Source organism: Geotrypetes seraphini, chromosome 19 (assembly GCF_902459505.1).
Source record: "Geotrypetes seraphini chromosome 19, aGeoSer1.1, whole genome shotgun sequence".
NCBI classification, from domain to species: domain Eukaryota; kingdom Metazoa; phylum Chordata; class Amphibia; order Gymnophiona; family Dermophiidae; genus Geotrypetes; species Geotrypetes seraphini.
Genome location: NC_047102.1, coordinates 28,955,926 through 28,982,730, shown reverse-complemented (window position 1 = coordinate 28,982,730; position 26,805 = coordinate 28,955,926). Strand labels below are relative to the sequence as shown.

Genomic DNA, 26,805 nt, shown 5'->3' with positions numbered 1-26,805 from the left:
TAGCGCTAACTCTGGAGGATCCTCCTCCGCTGCCATTCCACTATTGGTTGGCATATATCAGGGCTCTGTCATGGGTCCTCTCCTTTTCTTCATCTACACTTCTTCCCTTGGTGCCCTAATCTCCTTCCATGACTTTCAGTACCATCTCTACAATGCACTGAGATTTCTACGGAAATCCAGGCCCAAGTATCAGCCTGCCTGTCTGGCATTCATAGAAACATGATGGCAGATAATGGCCAAATGGCCCATCCACAGTAACCATTATCTCTTTCTCTCTCTGAGAGATCCCACATGCCTATCCCAGGCCCTCTTGAATTCAGACACAATAGAAACATAGAAACATGGCCAAGACTGAACTCCTTATCTCTCCTCCTAAACCTGCCTCTCCCTTTTCCCCATTCTCTTTCTGAGTAGATAACTCTCTCATCCATCTTGTTTCATTGGCCCAAAACCTCAGAGTCATCCTTGACTTTGTTTCTTTCCTTCTCTTCACATATGCAACAGACTGCCAAAACTTGTCGTTTCTTTCTCTACAACGCTGCTTGAATCTGACCTCTCCTTTCTGAGCACACTACCAAAACACTCGTGCACACACTCACCTCTCGCCAGGATTACCGCAACGTGCTTCTCGCAGATCTTCCACTAAGCCAGTGGTCTCAAACTCACGGCCCAGTATATTTATCATAATTACAAAAGTAAAATCAAACAGTTTCTTGATCATATGTCTCTTTAGCTATAAATTACAATATTATTATTAAGACTTGGCCAAAAGGAAAGATTTATAAACTATAAACTCATGCAAAACTGTCATTTTTTAATAAGACATTAACTATTTTTTCTGAGGCCCTCCAAATACATACAAATCCAAAATGTGGACCTGCAAAGGGTTTCAGTTTGAGACCACTGGCCTATAGGAAGAGGAGATGCAAATGTTTAAAAGCCTTAGCCAATAGGGAGAGGAGGAGATAGCGGATGCTGCGGATGGGCCATTTGGCATTTATCTGCCATCATGCTATTATGTTTCTATAACCATAAAGTCTATGACATCACAATGCAGGTGTAAAGAGCCTTAGCCTATAGCAGTGGTCTCAAACTCGTAGCCCGCCAGGTCCTATTTTGAGGTCCTCGTTATGTTTATCAATCATAAAAGTAAAATAAAACAGTTTCTTGATCATATGTCTCTTTAGTTATAAATGAGAGCATTATTAAGACATGGCCAAAAGGAAAGATTTATAAACTATAAAGAGTTTTACCTCATGCAAAATTGTTATTTCTTTAATAAGACATTAACTATTTTTTCTCAGGCCTTCCAAGTACCTACAAATCCAAAATGTGGCCCTGCAAAGGATTTGAGTTTGAGACCGCTGCAGTAAGCCATCTCTCTCCCCTTCAATCTGTTCAGAATTCTGCTGCGCACCTCATATTATGCCAGTGTCGTTATGCTCATATTACTCCTCTCCTCAGTTTGCTTCACTGGCTCCTTGTCTGTCTCCACATAGAGTTCAAATTCTTTTTACTGACCTACAAGTGTATTCATTTGGCAGCTCCTCAGTGTCGCTTCCCAACTTGCAAAGCTCCCCTATCAGTTGCCATTATATTTCCTCATGTAAGTAATATGTATAAGCCTTTGTCCTATGTCTGTCTTAGATTATAAGCTCTTTAGACTAGGGACCATCGCTTTCATGTTTGCTACACAGCACTGTATGCCTCTGGTAGTGCTTTATAAATAATAAATAGTAGTAGCAGTAGTAGTCTGGGATTTTGACATCCCTTTTCATCAGTGCCCTAGGCCAGGGCCTCACCTGGTCGATCGGCTGAGCTGGCCCTGCACACATATGTACATTTATGAAATTTTCTGGTCATTTACCTACATTCATGGTGCCTTTTTTTAATAAAATGAATCCCATTATACACACCAATCAAATTTTAAAATTGCACTTTTCATTCCCTTAAAAAAAAAAAAAAAACCATAATATAATATAACCAAAAAATAATATTTCATTCTCATACCGCGTGCTGAAGTGGTAAAAGGGGATGGGGAGGCTAATCGTTCTGGCTGTTTAAGGGTTAACAAGGAAATATAAATGTCTCCATAGGGAAGTAGTAGATAAGAAAAGATAGTAGCCCAGAGTATAAAGCAAGGGTAGGGAACTCCGTTCCTCGAGAGCCGTATTCCAGTTGGGTTTCAGGATTTCCCCAATGACTATGCATTGAAAGCAGTGCATGCAAATAGATCTCATGCATATTTCATTGAGGAAATCCTGAAAATCCGACTGGAATACGGCTCTCGAGGACCGGAGTTCCCTACCCCTGGTATAAAGGATGGGGGGTCTGGGGCGGACATGCGGCAGGGAGGGAGTGTCTCCATCCTAGATGCCACTCACCCTCGCTACACCACTGTGACACCCATCCTCAATGTGGACAATCTGTATAGAATCCTGGGCTCTATGTCCAGCTTTAACATTTTGTTCTGGTATGTCTCCTGCTTGTAGGGATTTTTGTTTTGTTTTGGGGGTTTGTTTTGTTTTTTGCACTGCAAAAGTCCAAATTTGTTCAGCTTATTTGGCTTTATCCTGAATACGAAGCCCTTTTAGCTGAGCAAAAGACATATTGACAATTACTAACTTCCTAAATAAAATTATTAGAGTGCACATATAGAATTCTTCAACTCTTCTCTGGAGAAAGAGGAAACTGGAAAGGGGATTTTGATGCTCACTTCAGCGAATAGCCTTCCTTCACCTTGAGTGGCACTTTTATAACCTGGTTATGCCAGTCTGCTTTCTGTTATGTGACAGGACTTCATCATACCTGTAGCCCTGAAGCACATTCGAAACTATAACCAAAACGTATGTAAAAGAAAAGTGTCTGAGCCCAAATGTATCTAAAATACTTTTTTTTAATTTTGTGTAAATTCACAATTGATACAATATTAAAATCTTGTAATGTACAATCATGCTAGGCAAATGTCTTACGTAAAGGCACATTTCGCTATCTGTGTCGGGGCTGGGTTTTTCTGTAACGAAAAGAATAATACCATATGCATTCCATTGTTCCAATAAACATAAACTCTCAAACCCTACATCTTATATAACTGCAATAAAGCGCCTTCTTGGTTTTCACCATAACTTTTTACATGCTTCCGTTTAACAAAATGACTCTCTAGTGTTTAAACTCCCTACTACGTACAGTGAGAGACTGGAGAAACTGGGCCTCTTCTCCCTTGAAAAGAGGAGACTGCGAGGGGACATGATAGAAACATTCAAGATACTGAAGGGAAAAGGCTTAGTAGATAAAGACAAGTTGTTCACCCTCTCCAAGGTAGAGAGAACGAGAGGGCACTCTCTAAAGTTAAAAGGGGATAGATTCCGTACAAACGTAAGGAAGTTCTTCTTCACCCAGAGAGTGGTGGAAAACTGGAATGCTCTTCTGGAGTCTGTCATAGGGGAAAACACCCTCCAGGGACTCAAGACAAAGTAGATAAAGACAGACTGTTCACCCTCTCCAAGGTAGAGAGAACAAGAGGGCACTCTCTAAAGTTAAAAGGGGATAGATTCCGTACAAACGTAAGGAAGTTCTTCTTCACCCAGAGAGTGGTGGAAAACTGGAACGCTCTTCTGGAGTCTGTCATAGGGGAAAACACCCTCCAGGGACTCAAGACAAAGTAGATAAAGACAGACTGTTCACCCTCTCCAAGGTAGAGAGAACAAGAGGGCACTCTCTAAAGTTAAAAGGGGATAGATTCCGTACAAACGTAAGGAAGTTCTTCTTCACCCAGAGAGTGGTGGAAAACTGGAACGCTCTTCTAGAGTCTGTCGTAGGGGAAACACCCTCCAGGGATTCAAGACAAAGTTAGACAAGTTCATGTTAAACTGGTGAGACTGGACTCATTTGGAGCACTGGTCTTGACCTTGGGGCCGCCGCATGAGCTGGGCAGGATGGACCATTGGTCTGACCCAGCAGCGGCAATTCTTATATTCTTATGTACTACTAAATCAATAAAGAGCAGGTGAGAGTTTAAATGTTAGAGCGTCATTTTGTTAAACGGAAGCATGTAAAAAGTTATGGTGAAAACCAAGAAGGCGCTTTATTGCAGTTATATAAGATGTCGGTTTTGAGAGTTTACATTTATTGGAACAATGGAATGCATCTGGTATTATTTTCGTTACAAAAAAACCCAGCCCCGATGCAGATAGTGAAACATGCATGTCGACATAGGGTTTTGTTAGTGAGCTGATATGAGATAAGTCCAGATGAGTGCATGTTTTAAAACTATATTGAGAACACGTAAAAAAGTAAAAAAAAAGAGAAAGAGAAATGATGTCAAAATAAAATTGAAGCTGATGAGGAAGCTTGTGGCTACATAAGAGTCCTTACATAAAGGCACAGCACACCATATTTTACAGAGAAGTCTTGACAGGCAATGGTTAAGTGAAATCCCCGAGATTTAGCCGTGTTGCCTTGGTGTAACTAGCATGGTTCCCATTACACATATAAGCTAGAAGATAAATAAATAGATGCTGTCACATTTTATTTGAAACAGAATTGCATATTAAAAGAATATACCATGATTTAATTGGAATAATATTAACGCTTTTTTCTTTTTTTGTGGCAAGCACTGCTTTGAATTTCTTTCCGCTTTTGTAATTTTTTTTTTTTTTTTTCTTGTTGGTTTTGGTTTTGTAGCAAAAGAAAATAATTGCGACTAGGGTTAAGGATGCAAATTTGCCTTTGGTTTAGTCCTTGCTCTTTGAGAAGAAAGTCCACTGTTAATGAAAATCGAAGGCTGTTGACATCTAACTTTCATGGCAATCTGAAAACAGGAAATAAAATAGCCAAATGTAGCCATTAGTGCCATTAAATATGTTCCTTGCATACATTCATTAAATATATTTTTTCATGTGAATCAATTAGTTTTTTTCTGTAAATATATTTTTCAGGAGGACTCACAATGGGGTCTTTTTATTAAAGCTAAATGCTAAGACGTCCATTATATTCTAATCGTTAGCGTGCACTAAATCAGTTAGCATACCTTAATAAAAGGACCCCAATGTAAGAAACCCTCCAGATATTAAGGTTAATTGATATTACATAAATATTAAAGGCCTGATTTTCTAAGGTCTCTCCCCCCCTCCCCCCCATTCTGCATCCATGGAGGAAAAAGCCTAGTGAATCAGGCTCTTAAAAGATCTAGGGATCCTTTTACGAAGGCGCGTCAGGGCCTTAACACGCGGAATAGTGCACGCTAAAATGCTGCACGCACTAACCGCTATCGCCTCCTCTTGAGCAGGCGGTAGTTTTTCAGCTACCGCACGCTAATCCGATACGTGCACTAAAAACACTAGCGCACCTTCATAAAAGGAGCCCCTGAACTAGCATTCACCATAATGAAAGGTTTCATCATGACTATTCCAAGGCTACTCTTTTGAAATGATTTTGTTCAACCAGTGATTTGTTCTATTTTATTGAAAATTCCTTAGCGGACAAAGCACCAGGAAAATGCTGAAACCAGAGTATTCAAAAAGCGTCTCCAACTGATGCCCACAAAAGGGTCTTATATGGAATTAATATTTTGGGGTGAGGGGGAGTTATCAATTTGGGCTACCACTGTCGGATTACTTCACTCATAAATTCCCTGAAAGTTAACTCTCTAGGGCAGGGATCTCAAAGTCCCTCCTTGAGGGCCGCAATCCAGTCGGGTTTTCAAATTTCCCCAACGAATATGCATGAGATCTATGTGCATGCACTGCTTTCATTGGGGAAATCCTGAAAACCCGACTGGATTGCGGCCCTCAAGGAGGGACTTTGAGATCCCTGCTCTAGGGCAATATATCAAGTTTTAATAAACCTGAAATAACTCAGCTTAACAACAGCCTATGTCGATCATTTTCCCCCTAAGTTTAGGTGGCAATGAGCAATCACCATTGAAAGAGCACTCGGATTAATGCAGTGCTAAGAAATTCGAGGGACTGAGATTATCAACATATTTTGATTCATAAGTAAGGTTCACTTCTGTCATGGTATGTGTAAAACCAATCCCAAGAGATATTGTCACCTTAATTCACTCCCCACCCCCCCCTTCTTTACTAAACCGCGATAGCGGTTATTAGCGCAGGGAACCACGCTGAATGCTTCGCACTGCTCCCGATGCTCCTAGAAATTCTATAAGCATCGGGAGCAGCATGGAGCATTCAGTGTGGCCCCTGCGCTAATAACCGCTATCGCGGTGTAATAAAAGAGAGGAGGGTTATTAGTAAAAACACAAAATATTGAATAGACCTAAAGAAAAAACATCCTCTATCTCAAGAAGTGTAGAACTACCAGGAAAGATATAGTAATGTGAGGATGCTCGACATTCTAGTAGCCATGCTCTACCTGTTTGCTCAGGTTCCAGGGCCATCTTAGATTAGGGGTGTTCAACCTCAGCCTTCACAAAATCCTGTATCCTTCACCAGGTCAAGTTTTCAGGATTTCCACAATGAATATGCATGAGATGCAGTATTTGCATACAAAGTCCTGACAACCCGACTGGATTGTTTTCAAATTGTTTTCAAGGACCAAGGTTGGACTACCTGGTCTAGCCTTCAAAAATACCATGCATGGTGGAAGAGGACCCTATATCACCAGCTCCAACAATGTGAAATGTAGTAGTCCTTCCTCATATAACCAGGTCAAGAACTTGCTTGCTATACAATTTCATGTTTAAAAATTTGACTGCCATAGTAAATAAATGTTGGCCAATATCGGAAGAGTGAACAAGAAAAGGACCTGGGTGTACTGATAGATAGGACCCTGAAGCCGTCGGCACAATGCGCGGCAGCGGCAAAGAAGGCAAATAGAATGTTGGGCATGATAAAGAAAGGAATCTCGAGTAGATCGGAGAAAGTTATAATGCCGCTTTATAGGGCAATGGTCAGACCACACTTGGAATACTGCGTCCAACATTGGTCTCCCTACCTAAAGAAGGATATAAAACTGCTGGAGAGGGTGCAGAGACGAGCAACTAAACTAGTGAAGGGTATAGAGAAACTGGAATATGAGGATCGACTTAAAACACTGGGATTGTTCTCCCTTGAGAAAAGGAGACTGCGTGGGGATATGATCGAGACCTTCAAAATACTGAAAGGAATCGACAAAATAGAGCAGAGAAGATTATTTACATTGTCCAATTTGACACGGACTAGAGGACATGTAATGAAGCTAAGGGGGGACAGGTTCAGGACTAATGTCAGGAAGTTCTGCTTCACTCAGAGAGTGGTTGACACCTGGAATGCCCTCCCAGAGGAGATTATGGCGGAATCGACCGTCCTAGGCTTCAAGAGCAAACTAGATGCATATCTCCTTAAGAGAGGCATATAAGGATATGGTGGACTATAAATTACGATAGGTGTACACCTGGCAGGGCCTCTGCATGTGCGGATCGCCGGACTTGATGGACTGAAGGTCTGATCCGGAGATGGCAGTTCTTATGTTCTTAGTGTTATTTATTTATTCAATTTTCTATACTGTTTTCCCAGGGGAGCTCAGGACAGTTTACATGAATTTATTCAGGTACAAAGGCATTTCTCGTTTCTGTCCCAGTAGGCTCACAATCTATCTAATGTACCTGGGGCAATGGGAGGATTAGGTGACTTGCCCAGGGTCAGAGGGAGCCGTGTGGGTTTGAACCCACCACCTCAGGGTGCTGAGGCTGTAGCTTTAACCACTATGCCACACTCTCCCCCCATTATGGCAGCCCTGAATTTCCAGATGACGCATATATCCCAGCTTCACGGGGAGAGCATCCTTTAAACTCACCAGAGACTTTTCCATCCTATGGGAAAAAGAAACCCAACTGATTTTCCTACCAAAATTCAAATTGGTGACCAATGGACTTTCCTACCTCAGTCACCTCAAGCCCCCAACCAATCAGATTTGAGGACCTGCTAGATAACGAGAAACTGCAGCAGACCTCACGGCATACTCTGAAGAAAGCCACGGCGTGATAGCTGAAATGTCGGTTCTATTTGACAAGATGCAACGAGACCTGGAAACCTGCAACAAGCATGATGTCAGCTGCGGAAACCCTGAGAGAACATATTTTCTATCTGTTCGGGGGAGACAGCAATCAGACTGTGCTACAACTGGGGCTTCTTAACCACTGGGTCCCATCTCTGCAACGTCCTGCCCAAGAAGTGATGGTTACATTCTTCAGTGCCTGTTTTCTTTACAACACAAACATAGAATTCATGGTAAAATTCATAGTTACCACAGTAGCTGCAGATTTTATGCAGCACTCAGTGGGGGTGGAACCAGCACTTTCCAATATCGGTCCCACATTAAGGTGACAATTAGTGTGTGGGAGCAGGAGCACTTGGCACCTCCCACATTAACTGTGTGTTAGCCAGTTAGCATACAGTATGAATCATATGCTAATTGGTTAACGGTTCCCCACCTACTTTCCACCCGTGCCACACCCCCTGACAGAAAAATCTGGTAATGTGCTGTTTAATGCATAGAAACAGGCAAACTACCTCAAAATCTTTTAAGGCACTTATGTGGTGGTCTGTTTCCAGGCATTAACCATGCATTAAGAGTTCCCTTAGGGCCGTTTTGGAATACAGGTCCTAATCTTTTCCTACACTTGTCTTCTGAAATTCAGCTTCCATTTTTCTTACAAACAAATCTTTCAATACATTTTTTAAAAAAAAGCATTTTGTTATAAGGGTGTACCAAATATCAAAATATGTACATTTAGCATCTAGGTATATTGGTTTACCATATTCCTAAGGCCATTTGAGAGCCTAATTCTGAACGCTTCGTCTTCGCCTGCCAAAGGCTGTGGATCCCACATCAGTTGGCACAAAGGTGTTCTTGCCAATCCCTCCTGACCTACTCAGAAAGTCCGCTAGGCGATGGGTCACACACGTTGCCGTCTTACACGATCTTTTCTGGGTTATAACGCTACGTCCCCCAAAGCCAAGAGGAAGAGAAAGGGTGTCAGTGCCTTAGTACATCCAAAATTAAACCTACTTAAGCTTTGGAACACAAAGAGAACTATTTCAGCACAGATAAAAGGGACCGTCGGGGTTAGTTAAACTAAATAGATAAAAAGAAGGGAAAAAGGAGAGGTTGACTTGGCCTCTTTTAGAGATGTGTTTTTAATCAAATGTAAATTTAAAAAGGCAGGTTCAATTATATCCATTTGAAACTTGATTAAAGGAAATCTCTCAGCAGAATGGATATGTGAATTAGCTTTTTTTTCTCATTTTGCCTTTACGGGAAAATACTTGGGGCTCCTTTTACAAAGGTGCGCTAGCGGTTAAAATGCCCCATGCGCTAGCCGCTACCGCCTCCTTTTAAGCAGGCGGTAGTTTTTCGGCTAGAGCGCGCTAATCTTGCACGTGCGCTAAAAACGCTAGCGCTCCTTTTGTCAAGGCGTGCTACGGGGGTTAGCGCGTTGGACATTTCATCACGCGCTAAGCCCCGCGGCAGCCTAAAATCCTAACGCCTCGTCAATGGAGGCGTTAGGTACTAGCGCGGCAGGTGGTTTATTGCATGGTATTCCGCGTGTTAAACCGCTACCGCGCCTTTGTAAAAGGAGCCCTTAGTATGTGACCCACTGAAAATAAAACCTGCGTTTAATAAATTGACAACCATGAGAAATTCCCTGTGTCTCTTCCTCTGTCACTATCTTTATCTCTTCTGGTGGACAGAAGCAAATAGAAGTCACTTTAAAACTGCTTTTAAGTAAAAATTCAGAACTATAGGCTCATGTTAAGAACCAATAAGTTCACTCATTTAAGTCAAAAGGTTTTTGAAAAAAAGAATTGTAATTATTTTAGTATTTATAGACCACTTATAGCTGAAATGGTTTACATTCAGGTTCTCAAACGTTTCTCCTTATCTGTCCTGGTGGGTTTACAATCTGACTAATGTACCTAGGGTAGGGATAGGCAATTCCGGTCCTTGAGAGCCGGAGCCAGGTCAGGTTTTCAGGATCTCCACCATGAATCTGTATGAGATGGATTTGCATGCACTGCCTCCTTGAGATGCAAATCTATCTCATTCAGATGTATTGTGGTTAGCCTGAAAACCTGACCTGGCTCCAGCTCTCAAGGACTGGAATTGCCTACCCCTGACCTGACTTGGCCAGGGTCACAGCTGAGCTTGAACCTGCAACCTCAGGGTGCTGAAGCCCTAACCACTAGGCCACGCCTCCCCTCCTAGCTAGACCCAGCTCATGAAATGTACCCTACATAGACATATAAAAGGCAGTGGTGAAATATAAGAAGTGAAACAAAATGTAATGTTTTAAGCCAGGCACTTCATAAAATTACAAAACCTGACTCCAAACTAACATTTTCTATTCAGAAGCAGGGGGTGCGGTGCGCCTCTAAGGAATGGCATTCGACAAAGTCGAAAAGCAAAGTCACAGAACATTGTGGGGGGGGGGAAGGGGATTTACTTTGAATTTCATGACTTTCTTAATATTTCTCCTAGAACTCTATATCCAGCTGACAAGTACTTTTTTCTCATAAATACAAAATAGAAAAAAAAGTATGATATCATATAAAAGTGCCCTATTTCTATACAAAAATGGGCAAGCTATCAAAAGACAGTATTCATACTGTACTGATTGTTTCCTTAAGCTGAATTAAAGATCTTAGCTTACTCCTGTGCCTGATTTTTTACACAACATAGAGGTCCAGACTCATCTAACTGGGGGACTGAGGGGCCAAACCACCCTTATGCATTTCAGCCTAAAGGGGGGGGGGGGGAATTGTGAAAGCATTTTAAAACTGAAGAAAGCAAATTTAACATTTTTAAGACATGAGCGTTTTTTTCTTTAGGTATGGTTTTGAAACGTTTGGGTAAGAAACATTGACAAACACACACACACATCCAAAAAAGTAAGAGTTATTGCACTTATTAATGCTTATAGCATAAGTTAAAAAAAAATAACTCACAAAAACATAACCATGCAACTATTTCAACAACAAACAAGGAATAAGTTCAAAACCCTTACCTGAATGCTTTCAATGAACTGTTAGCAATATCTTTCCAAATCATTGATTCTTTTACCACTAAATGTTGTCTTAAAGGTGGTCATTACCATATGGAAATATTTGGCAAATGATGCTAATTTGTCTTTGTATCTATAGCTAATAAGCAGAGTGTATGTCTTATTAAGATGAATGATTTTTTTAAATTTAAATATAGTTTCATGTTTTGATGTTAAGGCTTTACAGTTTAGATATGCATATCTGATATCTGTGCATCTTTAATGAAAAAATAATTAAAACAAAGACCTGGTCCCTGTAGAAAAATAGTTTTATTGTATATGTGCATGACCAGGCATGAAAGAAAGTATTTTATTTATAAATATCATAGACAGAAATGTAAAGCTCTCATACGATTTATTTGTAAATAAACTGCTAAGAAATTCAGATGAAATCTCAAAGTTTTGCTGTTTATTTTTATTTGTTAGGTTTTTCTAACTCAGTATATGTGCGATGTTATCCTATAATCTTGTCCCCCCTCAAACATTCTCTGTCCATAACTGAATCAAAAGAGCTTATCAAATGCGATCAAGACTAGATCTACATGCATCAAGTACAAAAGAAATGAAAAAAACAAACAAAAAAGATTAAAAAAAAAAAAAAAAAAAAAGTTGGTGTCTAGTTGTATGGGAGAGATTCCCCATAGTTGGAATAGTGTTCGTTTTCCATGTCGCTGAGCACATTTCGTTTCTTGCCAGGAGATCCGGCCCCAACATCTGTAGAAGGGGAATTCTGCATCTTGTGCAAGTCTTGAGAGAGTCTTCCCAGCACGCAAGTACTCAGGTTGGAGCAACGTTTGGAAATAGGTCTATCCGAGCTGCAAGAGGGGATAAAAAAAAACCATGCCGGGGAAAAAAAACTAAAAGAAAATTGCATGCAAAGGCGTGCACAACTGTAAGTAAACGATCAATTTCTGCAAACATATATATATATTTTTTTCTTCTTTCGGATTCATGCACTGACATTTCTGTATATTGCAATGCAGTCATTAGCTTTCAAGCCAGTTTCCCTAAGAACTGAATGAGAGAAGTGAAAAGGAAGACAATACTGCTACCCAAATGCATTCAGAGCAGCAGGAACTGAAAACATATAGGTCAGGCATATAGGAAGGTGAAGCAGCAGGATCGGGCAGTTGGAGGTGCTATGCCTCCATTTTCAACATGCTTCTAGAGGGGTGGGGTGGGTTGTTTTTCTTTTTTTTAACTATCTCATGCTGTGCCAAAGGATTTCAATACAGAAAATTCAGATGCAGAACATGCATGCTGCCATTGATCGGACAGCTATGTGGGTGAAGTCATTGCTAAGTGCATTAGGTAACCCTCCCGCCATTATTAATGGTCTTCACTGCAGGCGAAAACAGCTGCAGGACGCTGTACAGGCATGCCTTACTCCTAGAAATATGCAAAATCACCACAGAGAATTCAGGACACTTTGTCCCCTCTAAACTGGAAAACATACCTGTCATCCCTACCATTTCTAACCCCCCCCCCACTCCCTTTCTCAAGTCCAACCTCCATGGGAATTTTCTTTCCCCTTTATGAGATATAGAAAACACCTCTTTTTGTTCCCTGTAATGTGCAAATGCAATAACCCTGCCTTTGAAAGTTAGATTTCTTTTGGAAACGTCGCCATCTGCGAAATGCGCTGCTTTTTTACGGCAAAACACGGCAACATCGAATCCAGCTTCTGCCCAGCGGTTCCCGCGCGCCCCTGGGCAGTTGTGATCTCGCAGCCTCCTATGCTTACCTGTTGCCCTGACCTTCCTCGAGCTCCTCCGCCGTCAGACGCACTAACTCCTTCATCAAAGCGTTCAGCAATCGTCCGATCTGGTAGTCGTTGAGCGTCACCCTGTCCGCTAACGAGTCTGACCCGGCTCTGTGTGGCGACAAATCAGAAAATGGGTTGCCATAACTTTAACATTCCCCCCCCAAAAAAAAAAAGCTCCATTGCACATCAACAAATAGGACTACTAGTTAGATTACTGTAATTAAAGATCACATTGTGTTAGCAAAACAAATCCTAGTGCTAAACACAGATGCCCAGTTCAGAGGGAGAGAAGCTATGATGATTTGCAGTTTGGCTTTTCTTTTGAACACAATTCATTGCATCTTCAAATTGATTAAAATGATGGCAAATGCATCCAGAAAAAAAAGCAAATGAAATGCAGGGATCAGCTAGGCACGGTTGCTCTTACCTGTAGGGTGTTGCCCGTGAGCTGGGCAGCTGACAGGCAACCAAGGCAAAGACAGCAAGTAAAGACGAGATCTTCAGTATAACCATAATGCCCGCCCTACAAGAAAAATGAGAAGAGACAAAGTACTGGCCGCCTTCCAGCATCCTTTACTCCTTGTTCTCAATGACACAGACCCTCCACTTAACTCTTCCTTGGCCACTGGCCAAAAAAAAAAAGAAGCAGGAAACCCATATGTCCCAAGCAGGGTCAAGGCAACAATTCTTTCTAGCTACTTAAGAAAGGAGATCAATTCTTTGGAAGTAATGAAACCGCTAGAGATTTTGCAGTGGAGACTTTGCAAGCAGGAGTGCTCGCCAGACAATGCAACATCACCACATCTAAAGCCAAAATGTGTTCAATCTAGCCATTACAAAAGAAAGGGCCTCTTAAGGAACAAACTGATGGTTTGCAAGTAAAAAGGTTTAAGTTCATGAAATATAACACCGGTTCCCCAATAAATACAGTTTCAAGCACACAATTGAAACTTTTTTTTTTGGAAATGCAGGTTTGACAATCTAGTAGGTGCTTACCTTGAATTGAAGTACTTTGGTGGAGAGATTGTCTTCAGATCTAAACGGTGCTGCAGTCCAGAGCTGGAACCCCATCCTTTTTAATATCAGGGTGAGAGCGTGTAGGCTCTCGGCTAGTAGGCGCCAGCCAATGAAGGCACGCCGCTAGCGCTCGGTAGCCAATCCGCAAGGGAGCATGAAGCCATCGCGTTCCAATGACGTCATCTTTCGGTCCCTTGAGTATTTCCATTCACAAAAAATTTGTCAGGCATTTCGCCATCTGATTGATTGACCATTGATGTCACTGAGAAGCAAAAAAAAAAGAGTCACATTAGACCATTAATGAAAAGTAAGGAAATTTGTCTCGAGTCCTTAGTAATTTATACAGTGCTGTCACTTTTCAGATCAGAGAAACTCAAAAGGACATCTTATTGTTCCCCTAGTGATTCATTAACTATTGTATTTCTATAACCGCAAACTGTAGATTGGCTGCACTCGGCCCCCTTAAACCAGACTTCTTTTTGTCCCGGGCATTATTTCCTTTTGGTTAATGTAGACAGGTAAGCAGTTCCACTGCAGGGGGTGCAGCAGGTCTCAGAAAATGAAAAAGGAGACGAGAAGAACTGCTGTGAAATGACCATCTTCACCCACTGTAATGTTGTTACGCCTTTCTACAGCCCTAAATGATGGTGTGTGCTGGCTGGAGTAGTGTTTGCCGGCTCTGCTTCTTTAAGCTCTGCTGAGCTGGTCTTAAAAGCTTTCAAACTCCCCCTGAGGGTGCTCTTTCACTCAAAAAAATGTAGGGCTCCTTTTACTAAGGTGTGATAGCGTTTTTGGTTTTTGTTTTTTTTTTAGCGCACGCAGAATGTTGGCATGCGCTAACCCCCGTGCTACGCGGCTAGAACTAACGCCAGCTCAAATGCCGGCGTAAGCGTCTAGCACGCGGGGCGTTGTAGCAGGCGCTATTCCCCGCGTTAATGCCCTAATGCGGCTTAGTCAAAGGAGCCCTTAAAATTTAAACTGAAGCCGTCAAGGTGTTTTTAAGTGTAGAAGCCAGGGAATGCCCCAGGGCTTACCCTGCTCATATTATTGTGTCTGGTACCTGATTCTGGTTGGGGGGGGGGGAGCATTTTTGTAGGATGTCTCTGTACAGAACAGCGATCAGATGCTGCCACTCCTGTTAGTGGCTGAAACCAAAACCTTGATCCCCCCCAAAAAACATTTATATGAACTGAGTATGTTAGAAGCGGAAGGCGAGCCTCTGTGAGAAGAACCTGCTTCTCTGTACAGGAAAATAATCGTTCAGTCTGTTGCTCCTTCGGAGCTGAAGGACTTGGGCTGAGATAAATCAAAAGCAAAAGCATATTTACTTTGTTCATTTCCATTTTGGCTTCCATTAAAGTTACCTAAAGTGCTCTGTATGTTTCATATGTGTCGCTTTATTGATGCAGGGGACACTGCGCTCAACCAAGAATGCTGTATAATAACTAAAACCCATTTCTATATGACTACGAGAGAATTTGCAGCCGGGGAGTTCACTCGGAGACCTACTAGCCCAAGGAACAGCTTATCTCCCCGGCTTCCCACCATCCAAAAGCTGTTAGATCTGATGCCACGAAGGGTGGGTTACATCTACTGCCAAGCCATACTGCATTGCAGAAGAAAACAGTCTTTTAGTGACTACACTCCATAGCTATTAGACTAGCCTTTTTACACCTCTGGCAACTCATCCTGTATCTGTGCCTTCTTGGAGCGCCTCCTGTCACTGTAGTCTGTGCCCATCGCTACGGTGGAAAAGAGAAGAAATGGTATGCTAAGATGTGAAGGGCACGTCTATAAATTGGTGCCTAACAAAAATGGGCACCAAGCCCCAGAATCTGTAAACTGCAACTAAAGTTGCACACACAAATTTGGGTGCATGCAACTTAATTAATTAACAAACTAGTCAGCGCTGATGATTGCCAATTAACAAGCAATTATTAGCACTAATTAGAATGCATATGCACAGCTTTCTAGGCATATTCTATAAAGTGATGCACATAAATTCTAGTACACAGATCTCAAAGGGGGGTGTGGCCAGGGGAGGGGCTTATGCAGGTCAATTTTTTTTTCTAAAAGTTAGGCACTCTGATCCACGCACAATCTAGGCGCAGGTATTTATGCCAGGTTTTCATTGGCATAACTGTGCCTAAATTTTAGTCCCATGGACTAAAATGAACTTAAGAGTTGCCATATCGGGACAGATTGAAGCCCAGTATCCTGTTTCCTACACTGGCCAACCCAGGTCACAGGTACCTGGAAAGACCCCCAAAGAGAAAAATAGATTTTATACTATTTACCCTAGGAATATGAAGTAGCTTTCCCAAGTCCATCTTAATGGCTTAAGCACTTTTGTTTTAGGAAATTAGCCAAAACCTCTTTTAAACCCTGCTAAGCTAACTGCTTTCATCATATTCTCCAGCAACAAATTTGAAAGTTTAATTACACATTGAGTGAAGAAATATTTTCTTCAGTTTGTTTTAAATGGACCACTTAGTAGCTTCATTGCATGCCCCCCTAGCCCTAGTATTTTTGGAAAGAATAAGCAAGCGATTCACATCTACTCATTCCACTCCACTGAGCTGTCTGTTCTCCAGGCTAAAGAGCCCTAGCTGCTTTAGCTTTTCCTCATAGGGAAATTGCCCCATCCCTTGTATCATTTTTGTTGCCCTTCTCTGCACCTTTTCTAATTCCACTATATCGTTTTTGAGAACTGCACACAGTATTTGAGGTGAGGCCGCACACAAACAATACGAGGGGATGCTGAGAAGTTCTCAGCCCAACCAATTTCCAAAATTCTGAGCATTATTTTGCCACTGTATTTTACAAGGTGCCAATTTGCAGAATCATACTGCTATGTTTTGCCATTGTTTCAGATCACTGATTGAACAATGTCAAATGAAAAGTTTGGAATTTTAAGTGTGGATCTCTGAGCAGTCATGAAGTTCCTATTCCTACAGAAGAAAACTCCAAAGGAGATTCATGAATGTATGATGCAAATATTGAGTGAAAAATGCCTATCATACTCCACAGTGAAGAATTGCTGTGCAAACTTTCTTTTTTTTTTTTTTATATACATCTTTATTGATTTTTAATCAAGAACAGTGTTAAACAATAAAAGAACATTATATTATTGCATTCATTCATAACATTAATATCTATATAGATAACAGAACTATCATTCAATAATTACATTATTTTGCATATATTAATAACATAAGAACCAAATAAATAATATAAAAGAAAACCAAGTTACCTAAAACATCATTATCAATATTTCTTCCAACCACCCAACCCCCCACCCTCAAACTTTCAGCAAAAAGATTTCAAGACTGAAGATGCAGCAAGGTCTGGGAGGCCTCCAACGGTGTCAACTCCTGAAATTGTTGACCATGTCCATGACCTGATTTTGGCAGATCAGCGAATATCAGCAAAAACAATTGTTGAGACACTACAGATAACCAGAAAACATGTTGGGTTTATAACCCATGAGCAGTTGGGTATGCAGAAGCTGTCAGCCAAGTTGGGGCTATTCATACTTTGATTCTTATGTGAGCCAAGGATAATGAAGCATTTGTGACATCACTGATGTGATTGGCTCTTAGGCACTGGTGGAATGAGGCATTATGACATCACAATATCTGCTCTGGATACCAGAGACTGTCATTCTGTAGTGTCTGTTTCAGCCTCAGTCCTTCTACACCAGCATTCTTCAAAGCAAAGCTTGCGGGTCAGTGGTTGTGGCCATTCATACTCTGATTCTTTCCTCTCTCCTTAAAGAATGACATGAAGATGGTTTCCCGCGGTTATCCGTGGGGACGGGAACGGTGATGAATTTAGTCACCGTGTCATTCTCTAATTCATTATTGAGTGATTCAGAGGTGATTACAGCAGCGGAGCAGTATTTCAGTGACCAGCCATCAGAGTATTTTGTGGAAGAGTTACAGAAATTTCAGACACGACGAGCTAAGTGTTTGAACTTAGGGGTGAAGAGGTGGAATAACTTGTAAGTTTCCATGGCTCCACATCATTCTCGTCTTGGTTGGGCTGAGAACTTTTCAGCACCCCCTCGTACAAAAGCATGATACCATTTTATGTGTTTAAATCTTTATTGATTTTCAAACTTTGATAGTGCAATACAATTGGTAAATCATAAATGCTGCACAGAACGCACTAATAACTATACAATGATTACATTAAACAGTCATTTACTCCCACCCTCATCATGATACCATTTTCGTCTTTGTTTTTTTTTTCCATTCCTTTCCTGATAATTCCTAATATTCTATTTGCTTTCTTAGCCGCCCACCACACACTGAACTGAGGGCCTCAATGCATCCTCGACGATGACACCGAGATCCTTTTTCTGGGCGGCGACTCTTAATGTGGACCCCTGGCTCTAGGAAAAGGAGGACAGATTGAGAAATCCAGGTTTTACTAACATTTGGATCTGGAATGGCCGAGTTGCGCCCATAAGGCCCAACCCACCCCCTCTTCCCTTGTCCCTTAAATACCTCAGTTATTGCACCTGCAATCAATAGACCACAGACACTTTATTGATGGTAATGTCAGGCCGCAGCTTTGTTTATTGGGGGTACAATTAACAATTGTTTCACCTCCTGAGCTACAAACATTGTGCAATTGACAAATAAAGAACTATAGCCCCTGACCCCGCTGTATCAGCAAGAGCCTAGGGGGTAGGCTCCCCTGAGCTCACTTCCCAGTAACCGCTCATCCCCCAATGAGCCTGGGAGTGGACATGGACCTCCAGGGCCCTTTTCGGGGGTCACCTGACCCCATGCGTAACCGCTTACCTAAGTTCACTTTCAAATAACCGCTCATCTTCTAATGTGCCAAAACCTTGTAGCTCGGGATTACCGCAGCTGCGACAGCCCCAAGAACCACCTCCTTCACAAACTTGCACACCACAGGGCGGGTGGGTGGGAAAGTTGCCTCTGAGGAACAGGGGCTCAGAGGCTCGCAACCTTCTAGCCCCTCCCATCATACCCTGCACCCTTTTCCCACCAATCCATTTTAGTCCCCTCGGCTGGACACCAAATTTCTTCTCGTGCTTCCTGCTACCCCTAACCTTACTACCCTTCCCAGCAGCCCTGCAGAGCTGACCTTCCATGGGTGACCAACTCGGGCCATCCAGCCCATTGTTAAAGTCACCCATCGAGACCAGCTCTCGGGGTCTTTCTTCCAATGGAAGTACGGTAGACAGACATCTGGGTTTTACTTCCATTGGAGTCATGTGGTCACCTTAAATTGGGAAAACCCAATTAGTGAATCCAATTTTCTGGTTTAGCGATTTCTGATCTTGACTTTCCTTCTTTTTCCTGAACTGCCACTCTGCCAGTTATGTTCAATTCACCTGGTTATCTCAAATTTTGTTACTTCGGTACGAAGGTAATTAGAATTTGTCTGACGGACAATTAAAAAAAAAAAAAAAAAGAATGAACAGGAATCTATAGAAGTTAAGCCTCTAATAAATTGTACCACAGCATAAACATACTTTGTAAATGTTTGCAGTTTTATAAAAGGCCAAGGAAAAGTTTCATCTCCATTTTCCAAACGCAAGGATTAGCCATAAGAGAGCAAACATCGGGGGGGGGGGGGGGGGGGAGGCCACTTTTTACAGGAGAGAGTGATTTATAGATTCAGTGACAGTGTGGCTTAAGAGCCACTTAGTTACGTGGGAGGGGGGAAAATGGACATAAGTGCAGTGTAGCTGGCAACCCAGAGACCAAAAGGGTCGAGTATCTCTCCCCGGAGACTTCCTTCCCAGGGCCTGGAGTTGCTAAGAGACATCCACAATAAATCTTTGTCTGCAGGGGGGGAGGAGGGGGAGGCTCCAATTCATTAGCCCAGGATAGAGTTTGCACACCTGCTCTTGAGCCAGGGCTTGGATAAATGCATTATTTCAAGAGCCTCCTCTTTGCAAGAATTCAGCCAGCAAAGGAGCTCTTTCAACAAAGTTGGATTAGGTTGAGGGCTCGAGTGGCTGAATGATGCTTGCATAGGAAGGGAACAGCGAGCCCTCTTCCGACATTCAAAGCCTGCATCCTGTGCAACCGATTGAAATGGGAGCAAACACAATTTGCAAGGAAACCGCAACCACTTGTGCACTGTGGCATCTGGCTCCTAACACGTGCTCTTCTCCGCTGGGCTGTACTGGTTGCCTTCTGTCCCCACCCCACCCCTACCCCCCATTCAATGCTCACAGCCTGATGAACTGCTCAAAGTCTTCTTTTGCCATAGGTGCTAACTCTGGGAGTGCTGAAGCATCCCCGATAGGGATCAGCCCCCGTCACTGTGTCCGAGTCATTTGTGTCCCTTGCAACCAGTAACTTGCCCGGCCCCCTGGATGGTCTGATTCGATTGCAGTTTTGTTTGGCTGGTTACAGTTCAGTTTGAAGCTCAGATTCCCTCATTTAATGGGTTGCTGTGAGCAATAGATCAGCCTGCTTAGCTCTCAGCTCTAAAGCTGAAGAGCTTTTTTTTAATGATACCCCTGAGATGGTTAAAGCCAAGGACTGACAGCCGTCCGGTCTATCACTGCAGTCAATATCCTGCGAATGGACGATTAGATCTGACCACTCTAGACGTCTTTAAAAGGCAAAATAATAGAGGTAGGTTTGTTTGAAATCTATCTATCTAGTATTTGCTCCACTTCATGTGCATCGACTTCATGGACACCTGTATGTGTCTCTGCAATCGACTTAATAAATACATTATACAGTATTTATTTCTTTAAAATGACCACATCCACTGTTAGCTAGTATTTTTTATATTTATATACCACTTATTTATATTTAAATACCACTTACATTCAGGTACTCAAGAATTTTTCCCTAGCTGTCCCAGTGGGCTCATACTCTAATGTCTTTTGAGTACCTCCTGCTTCCAATGTTAAGGTAGAAGTTACAGGGCGGGGAGGGGAGGGGGGCCTCTGGTGGCAGGAGGGAGTGAGCATCCCTCCTGCTGATTTTTTCGGGGAGGGGGGAGGATAGGTTCTTCATGGCAAAAGGGAGTTTTGAGTACCTCCTGCTCCCAACATTAAGGTAGGAGTTACGGGGCATGGGGCGGGGAGGGGAGGGGGCCTCTGGTGGCAGGAGGGCGTAGGCATCCCTCCTGCCATTTTTTTGGGGGGAGGGGAGGTTCTTCATGGCAGGAGGGAGTTGGCATCCTTCTTGCCATTTGTGGGTTGCTGTGTTTGTCGGGGAGGGGGGTGCATTTTTCAGGGGTCATTGGGGGGAGAACCGGCAGTGGGGGATTTAAATTTTTTTATGGGACAGATATTTTGTGTGTGTAATACACCCAAAATATCTGTGCAATAATAAAAAAAAAAATATCCCGGCAGAAGCCCTGACAGCAGTGACAGGAGGCTGCTTCCCCTGTCACTACTGTTAGGGCTCTGCACATGTCTGAATCGCTCACTGAGCGACTAAGTCAGTGGGTTTGCATGCAAATGCTTTGCACTAGAGAATGACACAGTGACAAAATTCATCACCGTTCCCGCAGATAACCGCGGGAAATAATCCCATGTCATTTTCTAGTGTCTATTTCAACCTCAGTCCTTCTACACTAGCATTCTTCAAAGCAAAGCTTGCAGGTGAGTGGTTGTGGCCATTCACACTCTGATTCTTCCCTCTATCTTTAAAGAATGGCATGAAGATGGTTTCCCGCGGTTATCCGCGGGGACAGGGACGGTGATGAATTTTGTCACCGTGCACCTCAGTGCAAATCATTTGCATGCAAACTTAATAGTGAATCAGTTGCTGTTGGAAAATTGGCCAGAGAATCAGCCAATAGCGAATGAGTCGCTATTGTTAGTGAATCTAGCCCTTTGTCTCAGCTTAGGTTAGGGAGCCATAACCTACGCTGAGACTAAAAGTGCCAAAAGTTTAACATTTTATAAGCTACTGAAATAGCCTAGAGGTTAATGTAGCTGCCAGAGAAACCGGTGATCTGGGTTCCAGACCAGGTTGAACCCCTCTCTAAAAAAAAGTTTTTCCTGTCCCAGCACTGGGTAAAGCACAGACCTCATTCCAGTGAGGTCCTTGGGTGCTGTTGCTCTCCTCCCTTGTGTACATTGAACCGACCTCCTTTTGCTGAAGTGTTTCCTCAAATTAATTACAGTATTAAGACTATCAGCACAGATATGTGGGGTCAGAAACCGCAGCAACTGCAGTGGTGGAAAGAGGGGGTAAAGCACGGGTCTCGCCGACATGAAATTGGAAACCGCAGCTGTCAAAAACCAAAGGAAGCAGATTTTTTTAAGGATGTGAGGTTGAGATCCGCGAAGTCCGCTATTTAATCCTTCCCCTCCATGCTCACCATCCATCTTCCATCTCTGTACCTTCCCTCCCACTGTCATATCCAACATTTCTGTTTCTTTCCTACTGTCTACCATCTCTCTCTCTCTCCCTGCCTTGTCTACCATCTCTCTCTCCCTGGGTCAAACTTCTCTATTCCCCTCCATACAGCATCTCTCCCTTCCTCACCTCCATTATCATGTGCAACATTTCTTTCTCTCTCCCCATGCACCATCTCTCCCTGCACTCCACCCTATGTCCAACATTAGGGAGAGTGAGAGTGTAGTGCAGTGGTTAAAGCTACAGCTTCAGCACCCTGAGGTTGTGGGTTCCAACCCACACTGCTTCTTGTCACCCAAACTCCCCATTGCCTCAGGTACATTAGATAGATCGTGAGCCTGCCGGGACAGACAGGGAAAAATGCTTGAGTGCCAGGGAGAACAATATAGAAAATTAAATAAATAAATAGTGTAACAAGTTTCTGCCTTTGATAACTAGAGCTGGTATTGTGACATCATAATGCCTCATTCCACCAATGCCTAAGAGCCAACCTCATCAGTGATGTCACAATAGTTCTCTTTTACTACATTTCAATTTCTAGAGTGGTGCAGTGGTTAAAGCTACAGCCTCAGCATTTAATCCCCCCATTTGCCATGAAGAACCTATCCTCCCCCCTCCTCGAAAAAATCAGCAGGAGGGATGCTCACTCCCTCCTGCCACCAGAGGCCCCCCTCCCCTCCCTGCCCTGTGCCCTGTAACTTCTACCTTAACATTGGAAGCAGGAGGTACTCAAAAGACACTGGGCCTTAGGCCCCTCCCCAGTGCATTGTGTAATGCACAGGGAGGGGCCTAAGGCCCTAATTGGCTCAGGCGCCTCTGGCTTCTCCCTTGGGAGGGGCCTGAGGCATCTGAGCCAATCAGAGACTTCCTTAGGCTTCTTCCTAAGGAAGTCCCTGACACCTTAGGCCCCTCCCAAGGGAGAAGTCTGAGGCGTCTGAGCCAATCAGGGCCTTAGGGCCCTCCCTGTGCATCACATGATGCACCAGGGAGGGGCCTAAGGCCTAGTGTCCTCAGAAAAAAGGAGAAGCAGGAGTTGTTTTGAGTACCTCCTGCTCCCAATGTTAAGGTAGGAGTTACAGGGCACAGGGAGGGCGGGGAGGGGGGCCTCTGGTGGCAGGAGGGAGTGGGCATTCCTCCTGCCGTTTGTGGGTTGCCGTGATTGTCAAGGGGTGTGTGCGTTTGTCAGGGGTTTCTGAGGGAAGGCTGGAGGTGGGGGATTTTTATTTTTTTATGGGACAGATATTTTGTATGTGTAATACAGGTCTACAGCAGTCTGGTTTTAGGATCAGTAAAACCTGATGCAAAAAAGCCAAGCAATGTAAGTGAATCAATCGCTTGGCTATTTTGCATCGGGTTTTACTAATTTGCATGGCCGGATCAGAAAATGGGCAATCTTTGAGGGGACAACCACATGGTGGGCAGTTTTGTGAATCGGGTCGGTTTAGCGACGATCGCTGACTTTAATGAATGGGGGCCTAAAAGTGCCAAAAGTTTAGCATTTCATAAACCTAGAGGTTAATGTAGCTGCCAGAGATTTGAAATGTGTATCCTGCCAGAGCTGAGCTAGGTCCTACACTACTTGGCTGGGGTTGGAGAGGTTGTAACCCTATGTAATGTTATATTGTAACACTGTGAACGTTAAAGTGTAACTCGTCTGAGCTCTCTGGGGAGACGGGAATATAAATAAAATTACTACCGTGTTTCCCCGATGATAAGGCAGGGCCATCAAATAAGACAGCCCCCCCTTTTTAGAAAAAATTGTAAAATAAGGCACCCCCCCCGCAAATAAGCCACCCACCGATACCTGCGCTTACCCGAATCGGGTGGTACGGTGGGTGACTCCGTGTGGTCCCTCCGTCTACCGCGGGGGTCGGCAACCCGCGGCTCCAGAGCCGCATGCGGCTCTTTTCCACCTTTGCCGTGGCTCCGGTAGTGTGTCACGCAGGCATGCAACTTACAAGTCCGGCGTCGCGGCGGGAAATAGCCATGCTGAGCAGTGAGCTCAGCACGTACACAGATGAAAGCCTTGCTTGCTGATTGGTCCAGCGGCCGTGCCGCCAGACCAATCAGCAAGCAAGGCTTTCATCTGTGTAGTGCTGAGCTCACTGCTCAGCATGGCTATTTCCCGCCGTGACGCCGGACTTGTAAGATGCACGCCTGAAAAAGAAATCATCCTGGCCGGGGTCGGTGTCATGCTCCGGAGATCTACAGCCTTCCTATCTCCCTCTCCCTTCTACCTGCTTCTGGCCACATCCCCTGCTCCGCGGCTCTCTTCGGCAACTCAGCAGCAGCGATCGACATAAGCTTCTGACGTCGGGGCCTACCCTCTGCGAGTCCCGCTTGTTTCAACTTCCTTTTTCCACAAAGGCGGGACTCGTAGAGGGAAGGCCTCGATGTCGGTAGCTTGTCTTGATCACCGCTGCTGACGAGTTGCTGAAGAGAGCCGCGGAGCAGGGGGGTGTTGCCAGGTGCAGGTAGAAGGGAGAGGGCCAGATGCAGGACTCGTGGGTGAGGGAGCAGAAGAGAGAGAGAAAGAGAGAGGGGAGGGAAACAAAAGGAAATATTTCATACTGGGCTGGGCCGGAGTGGAGGGAGGGTGGAAAGATTCTGGCTACAGGGTGCATTAACAAAGGAAAAGGGAGGAAAGCTGAAAATGGAGATAGTGACACAAAGAAGAGAAAGAGTAAGCAGGACCTACTGAATAAGGATAGAGATACAGAGGGGACATGAAAGGGTAAATAAGGCATCCCCCCGAAAATAAGCCCTAGAGCATATTTTGGCCTTCCAAAAAAAATAAGACAGTGTCTTACCATCGGGGAAACACGGTAACAATACTTTTTTTTAATATATGGGGAGTGTAAAAAAACAGATCGGCCCCGGTTGTCACATTCCCTAGGTCCGCGGTGGCTTTCGGTCTTCCTACTTTCCCTCTAAAACAGCCCAACTTCAGATTCCCGCCAGCAGCGCAGACCCCGCCCACCTCACTCCAGCTGAGTGTCGAAAAAAAACCAAAAAACGCTGCCCTGGGCGTGGAAGTGGCTGGCGGCTTCACCAATCAGCAGGCGCTGGGGGGGGGGGGGTGACGCCATACTTTGGCGACCAATGAGAGCTGACCAGGAAGCGCCGGCGTAGCCTATTCACACGAGGGTCTTCCAGCGTGGACGCTGGACGGGGTATGCCGAGGGGGATCTCCAGCAGGTGCAGACATCCCCGGGGGGGATGTGGATCGTAGGGCGGGCGTGGGCGGCGCTGGGCTGCTGCTTGTCTTTGTCATGGTCCGGCAACTGCTGAAGCTTCCCCCCGGGACCCACTGGCTTCCCCCTGGTTGGCAATATCCTGGCACTGGCGTCTGGGCCACATGTCTACATGAAGAAGCAAAGTAAGATCCATGGCCAGGTATTGGATGCGGCTTGGGGATAGGGGGAGACAGTAGCAGATCAAATTAGGCTGGGAGGCAACATTATTGTACCATCCCAGAATTGGTACTGTGTTGTATACACTCATTGTATTGTATTGTTTTGTCTTGTATTGTATGTTGACTTATTGTATTGTATTGTGACCTTGTTATTCGCTGAATGTCCAGCCTTCTTACAGTGTGAACCGCCTAGAAGTCACCTGACTATGGCGGTATAGAAAAATAAAGTTATTATTATTATTATTATTAAACTCCGGTGGCACAAAACCCATGTTGCTGTTTGGCTGTACCCATTGTTCTAACTTTTTGTCTCTTTTACTAGAAGTAGAAGTCACACAAATGTATGCAAATATTAACTCACTGTATGAGCGCTTTTGTACTGTAAACTTTTTGACCTTGTCAATAATCCTGCAGCAATCTGTCCTTTGTAGCAGTATCACAACCCCGGAGGAGGACCCATTGCACAAAAATTTAGCTCAGAGATATAAAACTCTGAAGAGGGAGAGGTAACCCCCTCTTAGGAAAAGAGTTTATCTTCCAATCATTGCTTCATAATATGTAACAAACGAGTCCAGCTCAAAGGTATAAAAGGTTCAGCTGTGTATATATCTTAATGATGATGCAATATGCATTCCAAAAGCTTTCAAAAAACAGGTAAATTTTGCATTCAGGTAGGCACTGGAATATTCAGCATTCATATAAATAAGTTTCAAAAAATACTTATCAAGGTCCCGACGTGGCCCCGTTTCGGTGTCTACTTCAGGAGACCCCGTCCAACTAATTGAATTCTGCCATAGGTTAATAGCTATAAGAAATTCAAGAACAAGTTCTGAAATGCAAAAACAAAGAGTCAGATTGCAATAGATATGGGCTAATGCATTCAAATAGCCACAAACCCATGCAAAATGTAACAAAACTTCCAGCTAACTTAAAGGACAGGAGCACAAAGATGTACATACCGTTTTGCAGTTGAAAAATCTCCGTACTACACAAGTCGCCCGCCCCCACTTCGGCATTTAAACCGGAGAAAGGCGGGAAAATGAACATAGCAGGCGTGATGATGTCACTGTAGCGCCAGATGTCTGGCAATCGCTAGGCATATCTGAAGTTATTTGCTCCGTATTGAAGTTTTTCTGCTCTGTATTGACTTTTCAGCGCTACAGTGACGTCATCACGCCTGCTACGTTCGTTT

General features: G+C 43.6%; 1 protein-coding gene across 1 annotated transcript; it reads right to left on the bottom strand.

Moving 5' to 3' along the window:
• Positions 1-11,292: 11,292 nt before the first annotated feature.
• Positions 11,293-13,893, bottom strand: CALCA (calcitonin related polypeptide alpha). Its single transcript, XM_033928574.1, has 4 exons — positions 13,803-13,893; positions 13,234-13,329; positions 12,786-12,914; positions 11,293-11,856 (listed from the first exon to the last, which is right to left on the bottom strand). Exons 2-4 carry the CDS (start codon positions 13,317-13,319, stop codon positions 11,658-11,660), a joined length of 414 nt encoding a protein of 137 aa, XP_033784465.1. The 5' UTR covers positions 13,320-13,329; positions 13,803-13,893; the 3' UTR covers positions 11,293-11,657.
• Positions 13,894-26,805: the final 12,912 nt, after the last annotated feature.

What these genes read in the sequence shown, in the direction of transcription:
- CALCA (XM_033928574.1), bottom strand. Translation starts at nt 13,319, where the DNA reads ATGGTTATACTGAAGATCTCGTCTTTACTTGCTGTCTTTGCCTTGGTT. An exon ending in TCACGGGCAACACCCTACAG is followed by an intron (nt 12,915 to 13,233) that starts GTAAGAGCAACC and finishes GTCGCCACACAG; the next exon opens with AGCCGGGTCAGACTCGTTAG. An exon ending in GAGGAAGGTCAGGGCAACAG is followed by an intron (nt 11,857 to 12,785) that starts GTAAGCATAGGA and finishes CCCCTCTTGCAG; the next exon opens with CTCGGATAGACCTATTTCCA.